At 40.0% G+C, this 21,900-nt stretch overlaps 1 protein-coding gene across 10 annotated transcripts in view; it reads left to right on the top strand.

Moving 5' to 3' along the window:
• The first annotated feature begins 5,983 nt into the window (after window positions 1-5,983).
• The window catches only part of ZNF565 (zinc finger protein 565), a 28,295-nt gene continuing 12,378 nt past the window's right edge, over window positions 5,984-21,900 (top strand). Inside the window, exons 1-5 of one of the 10 annotated variants that reach the window (XM_044931271.1) lie at window positions 6,050-6,383; window positions 8,531-8,605; window positions 14,610-14,702; window positions 15,297-15,387; window positions 21,084-21,157. In XM_044931271.1, coding sequence (XP_044787206.1) covers window positions 21,149-21,157 — 9 coding nt within the window. In that variant the 5' untranslated portion in view covers window positions 6,050-6,383; window positions 8,531-8,605; window positions 14,610-14,702; window positions 15,297-15,387; window positions 21,084-21,148. Of the gene's footprint in view, window positions 6,384-8,530; window positions 8,606-13,269; window positions 14,703-14,805; window positions 15,388-21,083; window positions 21,158-21,900 lie in introns of those variants that run through there. The other 9 variants (XM_044931274.1, XM_044931268.1, XM_044931270.1 and 6 more) reach the window with 9 other exon arrangements.

Raw genomic sequence — 21,900 nt, 5'->3', positions numbered from 1 at the left:
GCGTAAAGAGTAAGTTGCAAAAAAAGCCTATGAAGAACTGGGAATGCTGAGGGAGATTCTAAGGACTTATGGAGTTCAGAAATCCAGTTAATATTTCCTTACAGAATGAGTCTTACTCTAAGATGGAATCAATGAGAGTAAAACCTAGATTAAACCGAAAAAGACTGAAAGGGAAGCAGAACAGACTTAAAAAGCACTTGGGAGTGGGGTGACCCCAGATTCAGAAACCTCTAAAAGTAAATGCATCATCCTGGAAGGCAACTACTATGAAGATTTATGGGAAACAGAAAGAGAAAGATAGAGGTCCGCCTCAACCAAGTTAGGGTCAACTAGCCAAAGAACACGCGGGAGCTTTCTGCTTTTAAACACTAGAAGAGGCAGGAGAGCTTGGAAGCACAGAATGCTACTGTGTTTCCTTCCTGGTACTTGTCTAGGAAAATCTACCTCCTACAAACATGGCAAATACTTTGTGCCTATAGAAGGATGCTTTAAGAAAAACAGTGGCAATCAACAGCGGAATTTTCCAACAATTAAACTCACCTGAAAATTACTGCCACCAGTACATTAAAAAAAGAAACACAACGTAACAAAATTATTTTTTGAAAAAGACAAAAACTTTAAGCAAACAAAAGCTATAAAAAGAAGCCAAAAGATAAATGGAGAAAGTGAGTTACAAAATGGTCACCCAAAAGGAGGAAATGGAAAAACAGAATATGAATGGGTATCTTATTTTTGTTCTGTTTGATGTTTTAAAGACTGTAGTTATCAGAGTTTAGAGAGATTTTTATTTCCTTGATTAATGTAATCTTTCCTGGTTGTTGTATATGAGGCACGGCAGTGGTCTCAGTTTTAAACTTTTTATTTCTACTCACACCTCCAGAGATCCAGGCAGGAGGGTAATATTTACACATATAGGTCATCATAATCTACATCTGACCACAAAAGCCAGCATCTTATCTAATGCAAAAACATTGAGGGCATTTCTATTAATTTCTAAATAAAGATAAGGATGCTCAACGTCTCATTTTTAAATGTAATTATAAACAATAATAGGTTAAGTAGGGAATAAAATTAACTTATAGAAACCAACAAGCTTTACATTATATACCACAACAAAGACTCCATTCATAACGGCAATAGATAAAGGACCTAGAAATAAATTTAGTAAAAAGTGTCTAAAATTTATATGAAGAAAATTTTAAGACACTCTAAAAGACCCAAAAGGAAACTAGCATATATACAACGCACAACATGTACACGGAAAGGAATATTCAACACTCTAGTCCCTTTCCCTAAAATTATTTTACAAAATTTAATGCAATATCAATTAGCTTTTTCCTAGAACTAGACAAGCTGATTCTAAAGTTTACATAGAAAAATAAATGAGAATAGTTAAGAAACTGAAAAAGATAAGCAATAATAGACCAACTATAATAGATATTAAAATCATAAAGCTCACACACTAAAAAGATAAATATGGGTACACGAATACAGACTGGAAGATGGATGAGAATATAAAGTCCAGAAACAGACCAAATACATGAAAATTTAGTATATGATCAAAATAAAGAATCTTAAGATAGTAGAGTTAAAGGTCTTTTAATATTAATGAATGATGTTGGAAGTACTGGGTAGCCTACTGGAAAAAAATATAAACCTGGATGCATACCTAAATATCATATGCTAGGATATGAAAACTCATAAAAATTATAACCTTGTAAGGATTTGAAAGTAAAGATGAAACCGGGAGTGAGAAAGGCTTTCTATGACCGTATATGAAAAGTCCAATTAACTAACATCATTTTAACTAACTGATAAATCTAAAAACAAAAACTTCCTGATTCCACATGATTTTTAAAAAGAAACGACCACTGAACAATATCAAAACACAAATTTAAAACGTGAAAAAAACCTGCAACTCATCTCACATAGGGCTAACCTTTCTAATGTAATTTAACAGTTCCTAGAAGGAAGAGGCACCCTATAGTAAAATGAGGAAAAGGATATGGACAGTTCCCATACAAGTACATGTGGCCTTTAAAGGTACTCAACCACACCCATAATAGAGATGTAAATTAAACCTACATTTAGATATCAATTTTCACTCATACTTTGGCAAAAAAATAAAACATTCAACACTACACTCTGATGCTAAGGTTCTAGGAAGAGAAGTGTTCTTGTAGATAGCGAAAAAGAAATTAAAGTACTTAGCCCTATGTGCAACTCCACTTGCAGCAATCTACTTTAGATATAATCAAGAGCCTTCCCAAGTGGTGCTAGTGGTAAAGAATCCTCCTGCCAACACAGGAGAACCTTCCCTAAGTACAAAATGACACAGGTGAAAAATTACTCATTACTGCAAGTAATTAGTAACGGCAAAAGATTAGGAATACCCCAAATGTCCAACAGCAGAATCAACTACAGTACACAGACACACAAGGCAGTTAAAAATCACGTGTATGATTAAGAAAGGTATTTCCAGGATATATTGTGAAGTGACGAAAAAGAGGAATGTACAGAATGCATCTTTTACATAAGGATGGAGGACAGGAGGGAAGAATAAATATACACGAATGGCCCAACAAATACAAAATCTACTTGAAAGATAAACAACAAAAAAGAAACTATATTTAATTGGGACAGAGATGAATGTGATGGGGAGGAGAGCAAAATGAGATCTCTCTATGAGATATAGTTTTTGTTGAAATGCATTATCTACTTTTTTATATAATCAAATTAATTTCTTAAAAAGCAGTCCCTAAACTGGAAACAAATTGAAATACATGAACTCAACTGTGCATTAACTTGGTAATTAACATAATTCCTCAAAACAAAGATTTATTTCAAATGACTTTAAAACAGAGAACTTTGACTCTACATCTGTAGTGTACTCAGTGGAAGGGCAAAAATAGCTACAAAGAAAATTTTCACAGGATACAGTACGTTTATGGTTACTACACTACCAACATTATTTTGAAACTGCAGAATAAAGCAAATAAGCCCACACTTGTATTAACCTATTCCAAATTTTTTTTACCATAAAATACAATTAGGAGCCATTGAGGTAAAAATCCTGAAACATTTAAACTGAATTAGAAATACTAATATGAACTCATGATTTTTAAAAATGGGTTTATTCATTCTGTCTATGAAATGGCCTTGAAACAATGTTACCTCTGCAGCAATGAGAGCATCTAGCATCCAGATCTTGGTCTCCAATACCATTCTCCAGTAAAAGGAACCAGAGCTCCTTGGAGAAATGGCCAATTCCAAGTTTGGGAGAGAAGGTACAAGGTGGGCCTGGAGTGGAAAAAGCTTTCAAAGTTAAATGGTGGCAAGTTAAAATGAGACAGGAGTTAGCAAGAAGGAAGGCCCACTGAATAAAACTGTGATACTACGACTATCAGAAAGAAAACTAGCTATAAGAGCACAACTTTAAAATGATTAAGGAAGAAAAAAACAGGATAAATTTGATACAATTTGAGGTAGCAATCAAATAAATGTAAAAGTAATGGAAAAAACTAGAAAATTATCACTTTGCAAGCCTGAAGAAATTACTGCTGATTCAGCTAAAGGATTATTTATTGGTGTTAAAACCATTCATTAAATGATCGACAAGGAATGAGCAAATTATGAAACCATAAAGATTACATTTTGGTCATGAAGGAGAAAATACAATCACTTGTGGCGGATCAATCATGTATTTCTCTCCTGTTATTATGTATGCAATTTGAAGATCACCTCCGATGTAGTCTGACCCAAAATAACTCACAATTAGGATCTGTAAAAAATACCACCAGAAGCTCTGACTTAACCACGAAACCATGAGAAAATAACCATCATGGAAATCAAAGAACAAAATCTCATAAATGAGGCAGTGATGAGTTGCTAAAGATGAGTGTAACCTGAACAAAGAATTCTAACTTCCTCATTCCAGTTATAAAAGGAAATGTCAAAAAAAAAAAAAAAAAAAAAAAAAGGCTTAAACACAGCAATTTAAAAAGAGTATCTGCATATCTGAATCTTTCAGGAATCTGAATCTTTCAGAAATTTTTACCAGAAACAGTAAGAATAACTGTATAATTTCTGAGGAATTTTTTCTCCCTTTCTGTATTTTTAAATTGTTATTTTATATTGGAGTATAGTTGGATTATCAATGACATGTTAGTTAAAGGTGAACAACAAAGAAATTCAGTTATACCCATAGAACTAGCCATTCTTTTTCAAATTCAATCTCCTACTGATGGACATGAATTGTTCCTAATCTTTTCCTATGTGAAACACTGTACATGTATCACCTCATGTAAATTCAGGTACGTTTGTAGAATTAATTTCCATCTGTAAAATAACTAGGTCAAAAAGAAAAGTAGTTATTATATATACTGCTGAATTGCCCTTCATAGGCCTGCTTCCTTCTAATACCACTACTATTTTAATTTCTGAGGATATAAAATGTTATACCATCAGGGGAACTCCCTGTTGGTCCAGCAGTTAGGACTCTGGGCTTTCACTGCCCAGGGTATGGGTTCAATCCACACCCTGGCTGGGGAACTAACATCCTACAAACTCAGCAGTGTCGCCAAAAAAAAGTAAAATGTTACTGTTGGGTTCCCGCACCCCAACTGCTTTTCTTTTTGAGTTTTACTGGCTATTCTAGCTTGACTATTTTTCCATATTAAGTCCAGAATGAGCTTAATCTAAGCCCCCCCCCACAAAAAAATTTGTGGGTACTTTTATTGGGATAACATGAAAAACACTATTTTTGTTCCTATCTTACATTATGCCCTTCAGCAGTATTTTAAAGTTCTTTTCCGGTAGTTTTGCATATTTCTTAAGCTTATTCCTCAATTTTTAAAAAACTGTTGTTGTAAATAATGATTTTCCTCTATCATACCTTCTAACTGGCAGTTGTTTGTCTATCTGAAGGCTACTGATGTGTAGGTATTGATTTGGTACCCAATTATTTGAAATACAAGGATAACTCTAGGAGTTTCCTCAGAAAAAGTACCTTTGTTACTTCACAAAATCCATAACCCGGGAAAACGCATTTAGCAGTCAGGATACCTAACTGGTCCAGATTCATGGATAAACATTGCAGGAATTAGTTTTTACAAAGAACGAGGATAACAATGCCGAATCTAGAACCTCAAACCCTTGACTCCCCAGTTCTCGGCTCCTGCGCAATAGGACACTGCTTCTAAAAACGGAACGCTGATATTTACTCTAAGACTTAACAGCAGTCCTATTAAAGGACCCCAAAGATCAGGACATTGGAGACCATTTGAAGCAGGCTCCTCCTAACAAAAATATCCTTTGAAATATTACTTGTTTAAAAAACACACACACACACAGTGATTTGCCTTCTACCCAATTAAAAGAAAAAGCACTTTTATACCAAAACCCATTTTAAAATTATTTACCACTTAGCTTTTATAGACCTTCAATCTTCCAAGTAAATAAGATGTTCCAGAAAGATGGCACCGTTAATCATCAGCACTTTCGACAAGGGAAGTGCCGCTCGGATGTTATTCTCTCAGTGCTGGTCTCCTACATCTCTGAGAAGCAGCCATACAATCCCGTACCCACAGTTTCTCCCTCAACAATCTCAAACATCCGGTCAAATTTGCGGTCAAACTCAGGGTCACGCATCGCTCGAACCCTCCCCAGAGGCCCCCACCCCCACCCTACATGTAGGCCAGCAGCTCTTAAACCCACTCCACACTCTCGCCCAGCACCCTAATAGATCCGGAATCCTTTCCTTCAACCTCCCCAACCCCATCGGCCCAAGACGCCCACATCCCACCTCCTATTTTCGCGCCACGTGGACCCAGGGGCCGGACTGACCCGCGGACAAAGACCAAAATGTCCACTCGGTGCGCTGCGCCTGCGCACTCCGAGGGCGAGTGAGCACTCCCAGAAGTCTTCACGACGCGGCCCGCACGGTCACGGTGGCCGAGCACAGGCTGGTATCTGATTACCTTCTGTCAACAGCAACGGCGCTTTCCCGGCCTTGGACTACATTTCCCTTAAGGCTTTGCTGGTTGACACTCTACGTCTCTCCGTCTCTTTCCCCCAGCCAACTTGGCGGCCTCTTCCTGTGATTATGAGGCTCTCAGAGTGAGTAATCCTGACTTGGAGGAAGATAAGTTCAGGCATAGTGGAAGGTTTGGAGAGGGAACCCCTTTCTTTGAAGGCTTTCGTGGGCAGTGTCAAACGGGCCAAGGCCAGACTGTGAGGTATGAGGACGCCATCTTTCTGTGGCTGGACTGGCTCTGGACTACGTTTCCCAGAGTCCACAGTGGCCCAGCGTTAGGTCTCTCTTGACGTCGTGGCGAGATCTTTAGCTCCGCAGGGACCCGGACGCGACCAAGGGAAGGCAGAAGGTGAGGGGTCTGGGACTCTGGGGCGGGGACGGGGCGTGTCCAGAGAGCCTTGGGTTTTTGCGCGCTGGCGGCTGAGGATGCGAGATTCTGTATGTGGCTTTGTGTGTCATAGTGTGAGCAGATTGTGCGACTGTGTGCGCCTTATTGGGTGTGAGGTTGTGACTGTGTATAAAGATGTGGAGGTGTCTCATTGTGTGGTTGTGTCCTTGTGTGTCCTAAAAGCGAATATGTGGTTGTATTTGTGTGATACTGACCATTTGTTCAGCACCAAGTGTAGCTGTGAGGTGCCTGGAACTCCAGTGCTCTGACAGATTGTGACTCCAGACCGTATCGGGATGGGGTATGATGTCCATTCTCTGCTCATCCTTGCCTGTGCCGGAGAGTTGGGCGATGAACCTTTAAAAATGCCCTGATCCCTCACGATTGCTTTTTCTTGATTCTTCTCCAAGAGATATATTGAGAGAACTACTGTTGAACATTAAAAAGCCAGGTTCTCCGTCCATCAGTTTTTCTTCTTTCCCTGAAACCTTTGTTTTTCGAGATGTGTGCTTAAACACATACACAAGTAATTCAGCCAAATGTGAGGATTAATTGGCTTTATTCAACTTCTGAATCCGGCAGTATCCCATCTGCTGCTGCTAAGTCACTTAAGTCGTGTCCGACTCTGTGCGACCCCATAGACGGCAGCCCACCAGGCTCCCCTGTCCCTGGGATTCTCCAGGCAAGAACACTGGAGTGGGTTGCCATTTCCTTCTCCAATGCATGAAAGTGAAAAGTGAAAGTGAAGTCGCTCAGTCGTGTCCGACTCTTAGCGACCCCATGGACTGCAGCCTACCAGGCTCCTCCGCCCATGGGATTTTCCAGGCAAGAGTACTGGAGTGGAGTAGCTACTCCAAAGGGTTGTACAAAATGGAAGTTTTTTACGGGCAGTAGAAAAGTGCGGCAAGGAAGTTATTAGCAAAAGAAAAGAAAGGATTATTTTAGGCCAGGACATCTTTTTGGGGAAGGGAATGGCAGGGATCTTATCATGCAGATTACCTCACTGGTGCCAAGCAGGAAATTTCAGATCGATTTGTTTAAAGAGCACATTTTCTTGAGAAACATTTAAACTGGAATTAAGCCTTGGTTTGTTGTTATGGGACACATGACTCCATTTTAGGCTTTTTTTTTTTGCTTTCCTTTTCTTCTGAAACTTCTTGCCTAACAAAGCCCCACACCACCATTCATCTCCAAGTGAACTGGAGTCCTGTATTTGTCGTTGGAGTCAATTACTCAGTGCCATGAAGGTAAACTGAAAGGCCCACACTTCCATATTCCCTGCACATCTAGTGTTCATCTAAATGTTTTTAAATTTTCATTTTAAATGCTAAAAAATAAAAATAAAAATTTAAAACTGTTGCAAAAATAGAATTCCCAAATACTCTTAATCCAGCTTCTCTATAAAGACCAGGAGATTAACAGATACACTGATAGATACTGATATTGTTGTTGTTGTGTTACTGGGTCCAAGGTTGCCCTGCTCACCACAGGTAGGATAATGAATCGGGAGACGAGGTGTTGAGGCAAGGAAGAGACTTTAATCAGGGAGTAGACCAACCGAGAAGATGGCAAGCTATCGCCTCAAAATAACCATCTTATTGGGGTCTGGATGCCAGGTTCTTTTATAGATCAGAGAGAAAGAAGCAATGAGGAACTAAAGTCCAAAGACAGAATAGAAATGGAGATGCAGGGGGGAAGTCAACTGAAAGGGTCTTCAGTCTTGCAAAATATCTCCAAGGGAATGTTCAGCCTTCGAAAGGGGTGTGTTAATCTCTTCTATTCACAGGTGGGCAGGGACAAACTATCTCTCTATCAGCTGAACAAAGGCACTTTAGTTTACAGTCGAGCAGAGGGGCAGGGTCCTCCAGGCAAGCCATTGAGTATGATTATAATAATAAAAGCAAGTCAAAGAAACAGTTTCCAACAAGAAGTCAGAATTGGCTTCCTCCCTGCAACAGTTGTTCAGTTGCCCAGTCATGTCCGACTCTTTGTGACCCCATGGAGTGCAACGTTCCAGGCCTCCCTGTCCCTCACCATCTCCCGGAGTTTGCCCAAGTTCATGTTCAGTTATACTAAGAGTTAATAACTAATCTACAACTTTTGTTCAGATTTCATCAATGTGGCTTAACTGTCCTGTTTCTGGACAAGGATTCAATCCAGGATCATATGTTGCAGTTAAGTTGGTAACTGTCCTTAATCCTCTCTTTTAATTTTATTGTATTATTATTTAAAAAATTTTTTTGCTGCACTGCATAGCACATGGGATCTTAGACTAGGGATCAAATCCCCTGTATTGGACACATGCAGTCTTAATGACTGGACTATGAGGGTGGGGGTGGGGAAGTCCTCCTTAGTCTTCTTCGATCTGAAACGGTTACTTACTAGGGCTTCCCAGGTGGCTCAGATGGTAAAGTGTCTACCTGCAATGTGGGAGACCTGGGTTCAATCCCTTTGTCGGGAAGATCCCCTGGAGAAGGAAATGGCAACCCACTACAGTACCTTTGCCTGGAAAATCCAGTGGACAGAGGAGCCCTGTAGGCTACAGTCCATTGGGGTTGCAGAGTTGGACATGACTTAGTCTTTCATGACCTTGACACTTTGGAAGAGAATGGCAATTTATTTTGTAAATTCTGCAATGTAGAATTTACAGCCTTAATTTGAAGTTGTCTGACACTTCCTCATAATTAAATTCAGAGTATGCAGTTGAGGCAAAATGAAAGTCACTCAGTCATGAAAGTCGCTCCATTGTGTCCAGCTCTTTGTGACCCCATGAACTGTACAGTCTCTGGAATTCTCCAGAACAGAATAGTGGAGTGGGTAGCCGCCATTCTCTTCTCCAGGGGATCTTCCCAAACCAGGGATCAAGCCCTGGTCTCCTGCATTTCAGGCAGATTCTTTACCAACTGAGCCGCCAGGAAAGCTCTATTGGGAGACATAAGATCAATTTGTCTCATTATTAGCAATGTTAACTTTAATTTGCCAGATTTCTTCACTGCAAAGTCATTCTTTTTTAATTACAATTAATGTGTCTTATGGAGAATTACTTTTTAGTCTATATGCTGTTTCTTATCCCACTTTCACCTACTACATCAATTGATAATTCTTGCCTGAAAATTTATTACCAGGTATTTTCCAAATGCTTTTTTTTTTTTTTTTCAGATTCTGTTATTCATTCTATATTTATTCATTATAATTTTGTTAGAAATAAATTTTCCTTCTCCCCATTTAACTTACCAACTCTCTGGATTTAAGTACTGTACGTTATAATCCATTACTATCACTATTTTATTGCTGAATTATCCCAAATTTAACCACTGGAAAATTCTTTGGATTGGCTTATGTATCCTTTCAGTGTGTCCGCTTAATGTATTTATTTTTAGTATTTCCTTATTTTCCTGCACCACAAGATGTTCCAGGTTGATACTGTACTTTCCCAGCCCCAGTCCTGAAATCAGCAAATTTCCGAGGGATCTCTGGCTCCTTTTATGTGAAAATTATACTTAGAAACCAGGATTAGATGTACTCATTGCAAATGGGATGCTCTTGCTTCTTGACTTTCTCAGATATGAAATACATGCATCTGTACTCACATATCTGTATTTGTCTTTATGAAGTGACTTAGCAGCAGCAGCAGTATACTGATATAGATAATCCATGATTTCATATGATGTCTCCAGTTCAGTACCACAGCACTTCTAGCCGTCTCCATTTCCTTTTCTGGAATTCCTTTCTCTGACAGTAAAAAACTTGGCTTTCATTAACCACATATATTTATTTATTTTCTCAGCCTTAAGTAGAAAGTAGTTTAAGAATTGCTAACCCATATCCCCAAACCTCATACAGTACTTTTTGTACTTAGTCTTACAGTCCATAATAAAAACACAGTTGTTGTTTATTCACTAAGTCTTATCCAGCTCTTTGCAACCCCATAGACTAGAGCCCACCAGGCCTCTCTGTCCATGGTATTTCCCAGGCAAGAATACTGGAGTGGGTTGCCATTTTCTTCTTCGGGGGATCTTCCCAACTCAGGAATCGAACCCATGTCTCCTGCATTGGCAGGTAGCTTCTTTACCACTGAGCTACCAGGGATATCTCCCAAAATACAGTACCCAACCCAAAAAATGAATAAAAATAGTTTTCCCTGTACCTTTCTATATGGTAACATTACTCATTTGTAATATACCTGGGTTCATTTGATACTATATGTATTTTATTTGGGGTTGCCAAACACACATCACACATCTTGGTTGATTTTAATTGTTTTTTGAGTATGTGAAACTTTAACATATTGTGAAAGACAGAATTAGATCAAAAGGTCTATTCAGTTATTCCTCCATCATTCCATCTCTTCTAATTCCATTCTCCCATTCTTTCCACACTGTTCCCAGTCACCCATTGTAGGTAACCAACCAATCTCAGCTTGTTGGGGGTTTTATGGTTTAATATACATAACATAAAATTTGCATTTTAATTCTGCTGTTCAGTAGCATTAAATGCATTTACATTGTACATATATACCACATTATGTTGATTGGTTTATTTATCCGTGAGAGCTTAGGTTACTAACATCTTTTCACTTTTGTGAATAATGCTGCTGTGAACATGGGTTTACAATTATCTGTTCAGGCCCTGCTTTTCCTTCTTTTGGTTATATATCCAGAAGTTGCATTGCTGGATCACATAGTATGTTTATTATTTTGAGGAATCACCATGCCATTTTCTGAAAGAGCGGCACTGTTTTATTAATACATTCCTACTGGCAGTGCACAAGGGTTCTGATATCTCTACATCCTTGCCAGTGCCTGTTTCCTTCTGATTTTTCTTTCCTTTTTTTTTTTTAATAATACCCATCCTAATGAGTGTGAAGTGGTATCTCATTATGGTTTTGATTTTTGTGAATTGTCCATCTCTTTTTCCTGTTTACTTTCATGGTGCTTTTTTTGTTTGTTTGTTTGGGGATTTTTTTCTTTTTTTTTTTGGATGCTTTGTCACATGTTTAAGAATTCTTTACACATTAGGAATATTAGTTCCTCATCTGTGATGTATGGTGCAAGTGTTCAATATTTTCTCCCTGTTTGACAGCTGTCTTTTGACTTTGCTTCCCTGGTGGCTCAGCAGTAAAGAAGCTGTATGCAATGCAGGAAACCCGGGTTCTGTCCCTGGGTCAGGAAGATCCTCTGGAGAAGGGAATGGCAACCCACTCCAGTATTCTGGCCTGGGAAATCCCATGGACAGAAGAGCCTGGCCAGCTACAGTCCAAGGGGTCGAAGAGTTGGATACTACTGAGTGACTAACACACACTTTTGACTCTGTTTATGTTATTTTTTTTTCCATTGAATGTTTTTAATTTTATATAGTCAAATTACCAGTATTTTCCTTTATTGTTTCTAGATTTTGAAAGCCTTTCTTGATCTCAGAATTAAAGGGGAATCTACATGTGTTATCTTCTAATAATTGTAGGGTTTCATCTTTTACATCAAGCACCCTGATCCATTTGGAGTTTAATCTTGGGGTATGGATTTAATTTTGTATTTTCTAAAGGGCTCTACAGTTTTCCTAGCACCATTTATTAAAAATTTTCTTTGCCCCAGTGATTTGAAATGTGATCTCTATCATATACTAAATGTCCTTATATACTTGGTTCTCTTTATAGGCCTTTTGGTCTCTTCCACTGGTTTTTCTGTTTATGAACTACTGCCACTTTTTTTAATTAATGAGGCTTTATGGTACATTTTAATATCTAGTACAGCTACTTTCCTGATGTTCATTTTTTTACTGTCAAATTGTTCTGTTTCTCTTTTATACCATCTCTGCAGCAAAGAGTTCTGTTAGCACAGACCTACGTCTCTCTTTTTTTGATAGATCACATGATAAATCTATTTTTATTTATTTTAAATTAACTTTTATCGGAATATAGTTGCTTTACAATGTGTTAGTTGTACAGCAAAATGAATCAGCCATACATACACATATATCCTCTCCCATTTGGACTTTTTATAATGAATTCTTTTGGGTCAGGCATTAGACATTTATTAAGAATTACAAATACGCAAAATCCTAATCTAGAACACAGGGAGACAAAATACTTTAAAAAAGTGAGTCTCTATTTTTAAATTACAGATAATGTAATATGGGAGATAAAACTGGTATACAAATGTCCAAAGCAAAGGATGATAAAGGGCACTAGTCCACTCTGCTATTATGCTGTATGAATTCTTAGGAGGAAGATATTTGTATGACCAGAGAGCAGACATTGTCATGTCATCACATCTAAGTCAAACTGATCCCATAAGAACTCTGAGGAGGTGAATTGAGTCACCTGTATTTCTTGCAATTTTCATTCTAATCTTCAAATCCAAATATGACAAGTGGAGCAAGGTGCCTCTATAGCTGTTCAGAGAACCCTGAAGCCAATAGGGCAGGTTACAAAAACATCATAAACCCATCTGGCAAGAAGAGCTGAAAGGAAGCATCACTATACACAGGACTTGGCCTCAGTGACTTTTAGGTTCTTTTCCAGCCACATAAATGTAGTTACCAAATCAAGAAGTTTGCAACTATTGGGAACTGACCAAGTAAAAATAACAAAAGCCATTCTGTGAAAGAGAACTGCTTTTGAATATCCTGAGCTATTATTTCATGTTCAAAGGAAGATTCTTAGAAAAGTACTTTCTTTTTCATCTGCTACTTGTCGGAGAAGGCGATGGCCCCCCACTCCAATACTCATCCATCCCATGGATGGAGGAGCCTGGTAGGCTGTAGTCCATGGGGTCACGAAGAGTCAGACACGACTGAGCGACTTCACTTTCACTTTTCACTTTCATGCATTGGAGAAGGAAATGGCAACCCACTCCACTGTTCTTGCCTGGAGAATCCCAGGGACGGGGGAGCATAGGTTATATTTAAAAATTAATGCGTGGTTATTGAAAAAAATACACTTAAGTTAAAACTAAGAAAATTGAAGATCACAACCCAGAAATAACCAAAGTAATCTGTAAGGATAAAAATTTCCAGAGGGACTTCTACTAGCTGTCTAGTCGTTAAGATTCCACACTTCTAGTGCCTCCACCGCAAGGGGTGCAGGTTTGATCCCTGGTCAAGGAACTAAGATCCCACATGCCTCATATGGCACAGCCAAAAAACAAAACACACAAAACTTCCCAGATGTGTTCAGTCTGGTTTTTCTATCTTGTCTACTTTGATATATACATGTATTTTACAAACGAGACCACGTGATGCCCAGTTGTTTTGTAATCTTTTATTTCACTAGCCATATCTTGAATATTTTCTATGTTATGAACTACTTTATTACTACTAAATTTGTGAGTACTCAGCATTACCATTTTATAGAAATCTTGCACTTATTTAATATGCTGTTGTCTGACTCAGAATCTTGACCATTGCCCAGGATTGTACATACCTCTCAGTGTGTAGATTTTGGGTTGATTTTAGACTGGAAAAATTTATGTTTATGTCCATAAAGCTCAATACATATAAAAATATGACATACAGGAAAAGTTTCAAGTTACATCAGAAATTCACTTAGTAAAATATCAGTGTCATGTGAGTATTTTGACAAAGGTATAGATTGGCTTGTCAACAAAAGGAATAACTAGTTGTCAATAGCCATAATAATCAGTGATCAGGAAGTAATGTTTTAAGAAATTTTCATCTTAATACAGTAGTTTCTTATTTATATGTAGGGTTTTTTGTATTTAATTATGTTTAGAAATTATTTGGGGGCTTTGTGTTAAAATGTGGTACATTTTATTTTTCCACATTTTAAATATTGGGAAAGATGCTCCTAGTTAGAGTTTTTACTCAGGATGATTGCTTTTTCAGGAATAGGTTACTGATGTTAAGGTGACCCTATATAGATCTACTCATGACCAGCAACGTCTCCCACTACCCCTACCCAGGTGCTGGCAATCCAGTCCAGTATTCTTGCCTGGGAAAGAATCCTCTATCTCACGGATAGAGGAGCCTGGCTGACTAGTGTCTATGGGGTGGCAGAGTCACGACTTGGTGACTAAACAACAGCTACAGGGGACTGGAAAATGTCATCTGTGTGCCCAAAAGTGAGAGGAAAACTGGATGCTTGAAAAACTGGATAATGGTGAAACTTTAGTAATTAAATTAGTAAAGTCTACCACACTGGCTAAGACCCATTTCTTTTTCTATGTATAGAAAGTTGCTTCTGGATATTAGGTGTGAATTCTTTTTAGAACAAGGAAGACATCCTGGGCTGAGGAGAGAGACTGACAAAAGGCCTGTGCATAGGTGAGTGAGTGTGTGCGTGCGGGGTCACTTCAGTCGTGTCCAACTCTTTGCAACCCTATGGACTGTAGCCAACCAGGCTCCTCTTTCCATGGGGATTTTTCAGGCAAGAATACTGCCATCGGTTGCCATGTTCTCCACCAGGGGATCTTCCTGACCCAGGGATTGAATCCTCCTGCTTATGCCTCCTGCACTGGCAGGCGTTTTCTTTACCACTCTACCACCTGGGAAGCCCAGGTGAGTGAGGAGATGCAGGCAACAGGAAGCCTTTTATATGAAAGCTTACGTCCTCTGTGGGAAGCAGGAGCTCTAAGTCAGTCCCTCAGTGGCTCTAGAACTACGTAGATTAAGCTCCTTCAGTACCCAAGTTCCCAAAGGCACTTCACTGTCACTCATATCATAGTTTATACATACTTTAGGTCTTCTGGATCTCTCTTCCATATCTCTGTCCTTTATCTTCAGAATTCGTCTTATCTTCAGGTCTTCTACCTTTTTTATTCCTTCCTTTCACTCTTCTGTAGGCAATCTTATTTAGTATCAGAGCTTTAAATATCACCTGAACATCAGTAACTTCCAATTTTATACTCCTGCATTTAGACTTTCTCTGAACTCCAAGATCAAACATCTAATGGACATTTGGCATTTCCATTTGGCTGTATAATAATCATCTCAAGGATTGACGTAAAAGGTAAAACAGAACCCATAATTGGTCCATCCAAACCCGCTTCTGTCATAGTCCATTGTGTTAAAAAATGGCAACTTCATGAGAATTCCTTGGTGGTTCAGTGGTTAAGCCTTGGGCTTTCACTGCTGTGGGCTTGGGTTCAATCCCTGGTTGGAGAACTAAGATTCTCACAAGTCACGTGGTGCAGTCAAAAAAGGGGCAGCTTTATACTTCTAATTGCTCAAGCTAAAAACCTTAGCATCTTCTTGGCCTCTTTTCTTTTTTTAATACCTAAAGTCAGCAAATCCTGTCAGCTCTTCCTACAGAGAATATCTAGATTTTGATCAGTTCTCATGACCTCCCCTGCAGCCATACAAACTCTCACACAAGCCCTTCATCCCTTGCCAGGACTGCTGCAGTCAGCTTCTCACTGGTCTCCCTGCTTTGGCAACCCCCCCCACCCCACCCCCCACCCCTATCGTCTTAGTCCATTTTTCCATGAATGATCCCTTTTTAAAATATATATGTGTATATATATATTTATTTATTTATGTGGCTTCTCTGGGTCTTAGTTGTGGCATGTGGGATATAGTTTCCTGACCAGGAATCGAACCAGGCCTCCTGCATTGGGAGCCTGGAGTCTTGGCCACTGGACCACCAGGGAAGTCCTGAGTGATCCTTTTAAATGAAAATTAGATCATGTTAATCCTTGGCTTAAAATGTTTCAGTGGCTTCCTGTCTTACTCAAGAATAAAAAAGTTCTTACAATGGCCTATAAGCCCCATGTGATCCAACTTCCATCTTCCTCTCTGGCCCTCTTTTTCTCACTCACCCCATTCCAACCACTCTAGTCTCCTTCCTCTTTGTTGTCAGAGAAACCTGCTCTTGTCTTGAGGACTCTGCATTTGTTTTTCCTTCTGCTAGCACTGCACTTCCCCTAGATATCTGTGTACCACGTGTCATCTTCCCAGTGAAAAGCGTCCTCGGGCTGCCCTTCATTCCCCCAGTGCTCCCTGTCTCTCCTTAACTGTTTTATTTCCCTCCACAGAACTTTGACCTCTTTACATATAAATAGGAATATCAATGTCAGTGTATCAATATTTGTTACTTTTTCCATTAGAACCTGAGATCCGTGGGAGAGGGGCTGGATTTGTTATCTTCCTTAACATGTAGAACCATGCCAACTGAAGCAGGAGCTCAGTAGATAGGAAAGAATTCCTGACTCCTTTTTCTCTCTCTCTGTGCATATTCAATCAGATGCCAGAGCCTGTTGATTTTACTTCTCCAACATCTTGATTTCATCCCCTTCCTGTTTCCACTGTTACTGTCTTGGGTCAGGCCCTTTGTTTGGGAAAGGACAATCACCTTTCAGTTGATCTCCCTGACTCCAGTTTTACTCCTCTCCACGAAAATAATCTGGCCATATTGGCCCTATCTCTTCCTTCTTTAAGTTCTTCAGTGGCCTTCCATTAATTTCTGATGAAAACCAAACTTTTATATATTTGATCAGTATTCATTGGTCACCTTTATCCTTCAATCACTGTGGCAGGTGCCATTCACAGTGGTGATGAGACCTGTCCTCATAGTTAACGTTGTAAGCATTATCTACATGCATTATGTAGTGCATGCATGCTCAGTCACTTTGGTTGTGTCCAGTTCTTCACGACACTATGGACGGTAGCCCACCAGGCTCCTCTGTCCATGGAAGTTCTCCAGGCAAGAATACTGGAGTAGTTTGCCATTTCCTACTCTAGGGGGTCTTCCCTACCCAGGGATTGAATTTACGTCTTTTGCAACTCCTGCATTGTAGGCAGATTCTTGACTGCTGAGCCATCTTCCTCTAGATTCTAGAATTAATTAAATTTAAATTCAGATTAACTAAAATTAAATTAAGAACTCAGTTCCTGGGTCAGACTAGCCACATTGCAAATGCTTAGTTTGCCACATGTGGCTATTGGCTGCATTACTGACAGAACAAGATGTGTAGATTTCCCCCATCACAAAGGTTCTATAAGACAGCACTGGTCTGAACTCTGCCCCAAACTATACAAGTTATTCCCAGTATTCTCTGCTCTCCAAACACACCATCTACGTTTGGTCCACTGTTTTTTGCCACTACTCTTCACTCTGCTCAGAGTGCTGTTCTGTCCCCTTCCACGTGTGTGCGCTCAATCAGGACCAACTCTTCGTCCCTCCATGGACTGGAGCCTGCTGGGCTCCTCTGTCCATGGGATTTCCAGGAAAGACTACTAAAAGTGGGTTGCCATTTCCTTCTCCAGAGGATCTTCCCAACCCAGGGATTGAACCCATGTCTCCTGTTTGGCAGGTGGATTCTTTACTACTGAGCCACCTTCTGTCCTTTTTTTGTCTATTAAATTCTCTGATTTTTAGGCCCCAGATCACATTCTGAAATCTTCTTGACATCACCCCCCAATGATTTAGTCTTCCTTCTGACTCTCCTCACCATAGTAAGCTCCTTGCCTCTCTAATTAGAACCAGCCTCTTAAAAAAAAAAAAAAAAAAAAAAAAAAAAAAAAAAAAAAAAACCCTGAGTTCTGGGACTTCCCTGCAGTTCAGTCATTAAGAATTAGAGCTTCCGCTCTTTGTTCGGCGAACATGCAGAGAGTAAAAATGGTTCTCTGGTTCTCCGGCGGTTCCCCAGTACTCTGCTGTGGAACCTTCGCCAAACCAGGGGGAGGCTGCCGCCTGCGCCGTCTTTGCACAGCTACCGCGTGCAGGCTCCTGATTCTCGAAGGAGGGTCCGAGGCACCACGAGGGAGTTAAAACGTCCACCGGTGTGTTATTTTTAAAAGTAGGCCTGAGAGCTTTGGAAGCCCAGCCAGGGCAGTACCCCTTCACAGAGATTCCAGGCTAACCTGGTGACTGAAGGCCTAAGGTTTAGAATTCACTTGGAGAAGCACTTTTGGGGTGGCTGGGATGTCCAGGTGGTGGTTCCTGCCACTTCAGCAACAGGCTGTGACAAGAAGTGGAGAGCAGCATGCCTTCTGCCTGGTACTGTGTTTTAGGATTTTGCTGATGCAGAGGATGTCCTACCTGGTGTTGGTCAGATCCTTGGAACTTCACATGTTTCCTGCATGAACCTGTGTGAGCAGCCGTCAAACTCTGGTGCAGAGGGGATGGGCTGATTAGAAGTTTGGGGACCAAAATCAATTAGGTGATCTTTATTAGAAAGATTGCAATAAAATGTTTTAAAGCAAATAAAAATAGGTGGGTCTGAGTAAAAACAAGAGGGTACAGAAAGGTTTAGGGATGTGAAAGTGAATGAGCATCAGTTGACATCTAGCTGTATGTACCTCTTTCCAGCTACATTACAAAAAACTAAAATTAGGTTTGTCATATATTGACACCAGTGTTGAGGATTTCTAGATGGAGTACCATAGTATTTTTAATATTTGAGGTTTTAATTATACTATTAACACAATCATCCAGTTTTCTTTTTGATGAATTGGTGAAAACATAGGTTGTCTGGATATATTCTTAGAAGAAGAATAATCCTGGTGGTTGTCAGGAGCTGGGAATGAGGAAGTGAAGAAGTATTTAATGGGTATTGTTTTACTTTTACAAGGTGAAAGAGTTGATGGGGATGGATGGTGGTGATAATTGGTCAATGTTATGAACATAGTTATTACCACTGAACTGTATGCCTAGAAGTGGTAAAGATTTGGGGAGGGATAAATTGGAAGATTGGAATTGATGCATACACACCACTAAGTATAAAATAGATAACTAATAAAGACCTGTATAGCACAGGAAATTCAGTGCTCTGTAGCAGTCTATAAGAGAAGAGGATCCCAAAGTGTATGTATAACTGATTCAGTTTACTGTATACTTGAAACTAACACATTGTAAATCAACTATACCCCGATAAAATTTTTTTAATGGTAAAAAAAAAAAGAATTAGAGCTTCCATCCAACTGCCATATACTCTTTACTGCAGCTGTTTTGCAGAGCACTTAAGAGTTACTAAGTACATATTTGTATAATGCTAGATGAGGTTATAATAATAATTCTTCACATAAGATTATAAATTTTATTTATGCAATGATGATATCCCCCAATGCTGAGCACATAGTATGTCATCAATAACTATTTGTGAATAAATGAATAATTTTAACTTCAAAGAAAAAGAATCTGAAAGTAAAGATAACTAGAAAAAAAAAAAAAGAATCCGAGTTTCCACTGCAGGGGTTGCAGGTTTGATCCTTGGTCAGGCAGCTAAGATTCTGCATGCTGCTCAGTGCAGCCAAAAAAACAAACAGACCAAAACAACCCCCTCCCTGCATTCTCCTAATTTTGAAGTAGGCTGCTCTCCACCAGCCTCAGCAGCTGCCAGCCACAGAAGGAATCTTATTCTTCAGGAAAGCAGTGGAGAGGGCTTAGGTGGAAAATAAGGATTGCTTGGCCAAAAGGCTTCTAGGAACTGAGTTCTCACTCAGGTCAGTATTCTGGATGTGCCCGTATGCTTGTAAGATGCCTGTATTACTGTGGTTTCCTTGCTCCTATCTGGTTAGTCCAGCTCTGGCTGGAGGCTTTAACAGAGCCCCTCATATGGATGGCGTGGCCCCTTTTTGGACTTGGAAGGAGAACGCAGAGCCAGGGACATACCCAGAGGTTTTGCCTGTTGAGCCCAGAAAAGCTGGAAGACTTTGTTTAAGGATGTCTTTTTCATAAGGTTTGGCCTGCTCAGGTATGCTCTGCTCCTAACCTGTAGGTCCCAGTCTGTAGGTACTGTCCTCACATGAAGGCTGAGTGAGTCTGTGTTGCAATCTTCTTTGCCTCAGCCACAAAGGAAGGTCTGCTTGGAACGACTGGGAGCTGTCTAGGCCCCATCTGGGGTATAGATTAGCATTAACAATAGGTGATGCTATCCCAGTCTGTGGGACAGAGACTGTCCCAGCCGGAACCCCACCTGCTGAGATGCTTGGATTCTGTGTGAATGATGGAGCACATTCACCTTGATTCCATCTTTCAGTTTCCCTATGGTCTAGGAAAGGGCTGGGTTTTGTTAACTCATTAGTTCTTGGTATTAGTGTTGTGTGGGGAGTCAAGGAGGTGGCAAAAGAAGCCAAGCAGGGACCCTGGAAGTACAGTTGTTTTAAGCTTGTCTGTTTAGGTGGTTTATGACTAAATAAAAAAAAAAAGTCACTCAATTGTGTCCAACTCTTTGAGACCCCATGGACTGTACAGCCCGCCACACTCCTTTGTCCATGGAATTTTCCAGGCAAGGATACTGGAGTGGGTTGCCATTTCCTTCTCCAGGGAATCTTCCCAACCCAGGGATCAAACTTTGGTCTGCTGCATTGCAGGCAGATGCTTTACCATCAGAGCTATTGCTGCTGCTGCTAAGTCGCTTCAGTCGTGTCCGACTCTGTGCGACCCCATAGACGGCAGCCCACCAGGCTCCCCCGTCCCTGGGATTCTCCAGGCAAGAACACTGGAGTGGGTTGCCATTTCCTTCTCCAATGCAGAAAAGTGAAAAGTGAAAGTGAAGTTGCTCAGTCATGTCCGACTCCTAGCGACCCCATGGACTACAGCCCACCAGGCTCCTCCATCCATGGGATTTTCCAGGCAAGAGTACTGGAGTGGGGTGCCATTGCCTTCTCCGGTGAGAGCTACTAGAGAAGCCTAAATGAATGCTGTCTCTAATTAAGCTCAGTTTATGAGATGTGCCCCTTCTCCCCCCTACTCTGTTTTTTCAGGACTTTTCACTTGTTCAACAGAAGAATCTAAAGAAATCCAAGCAGGACAGGTGGTTCTAAAAGCCATGATCCAGGTAAGTGGAAATTTCCTCTATTCTTGAAATAATATCAACATTTGTGTTCCTTATCCTGAAATTTTCCTGTCTTATGTGATATAAAGAATAATAAAATGAATGTCTTGCTTGAGCCCCATTCGATAACCTGCTCTCAGTTCCTCCATTGCAGGGAATGAATGATGATGCCCCCCGGCCCCTACTTCTGGTTGCCCTCTCTTCTCCAGCAGTGTTCTTACTAGAGCACCAATGGAGCAGAAGTATATTCTCTTGAGAGAAATACGAGAGCTGCCCTTATCAGAACCATGGCTAAATAGAGCCAAAAAGAAGATAACCTTGACCTTTTCCATTAACCCAAATAGTTTCTTTTTTTCTCTTTGATTTTTAAATGTCACCTCCCCCATAAAAATCATAAAACATTTCACACTATCAAAGAATATATACAAAAACATATCTATAACATGCATGTGATATAAAGAATAATAAAATGAATGTTGGTATATTCATCACTCAGCTTAATGTACCATCTGAGGAACCCCTCCCACATCCCTTCACATATACTGCCTTGCCAGTGTTTTTTAATTTATTTATTTATCTGTGGCTGCACCAGATCTTCGTTTTTATGTGAGGGCTTTTCTCTAGTTGTGGCAGGTGGAGCTACTCTGGAGTTGTGCACAGGCTTCTCACTGCGGTGTCTTCTCTTATTGCAAAGCACAGGTTCTAGGGCTCAGGCTTCAGTAGTTGTGGCCCAGGGGCTTAGTTGC

This window comes from Bubalus bubalis, chromosome 18 (genome assembly GCF_019923935.1).
Source record: "Bubalus bubalis isolate 160015118507 breed Murrah chromosome 18, NDDB_SH_1, whole genome shotgun sequence".
NCBI lineage: Eukaryota > Metazoa > Chordata > Mammalia > Artiodactyla > Bovidae > Bubalus > Bubalus bubalis.
This window is presented reverse-complemented; position numbering and strand designations above follow the sequence as displayed.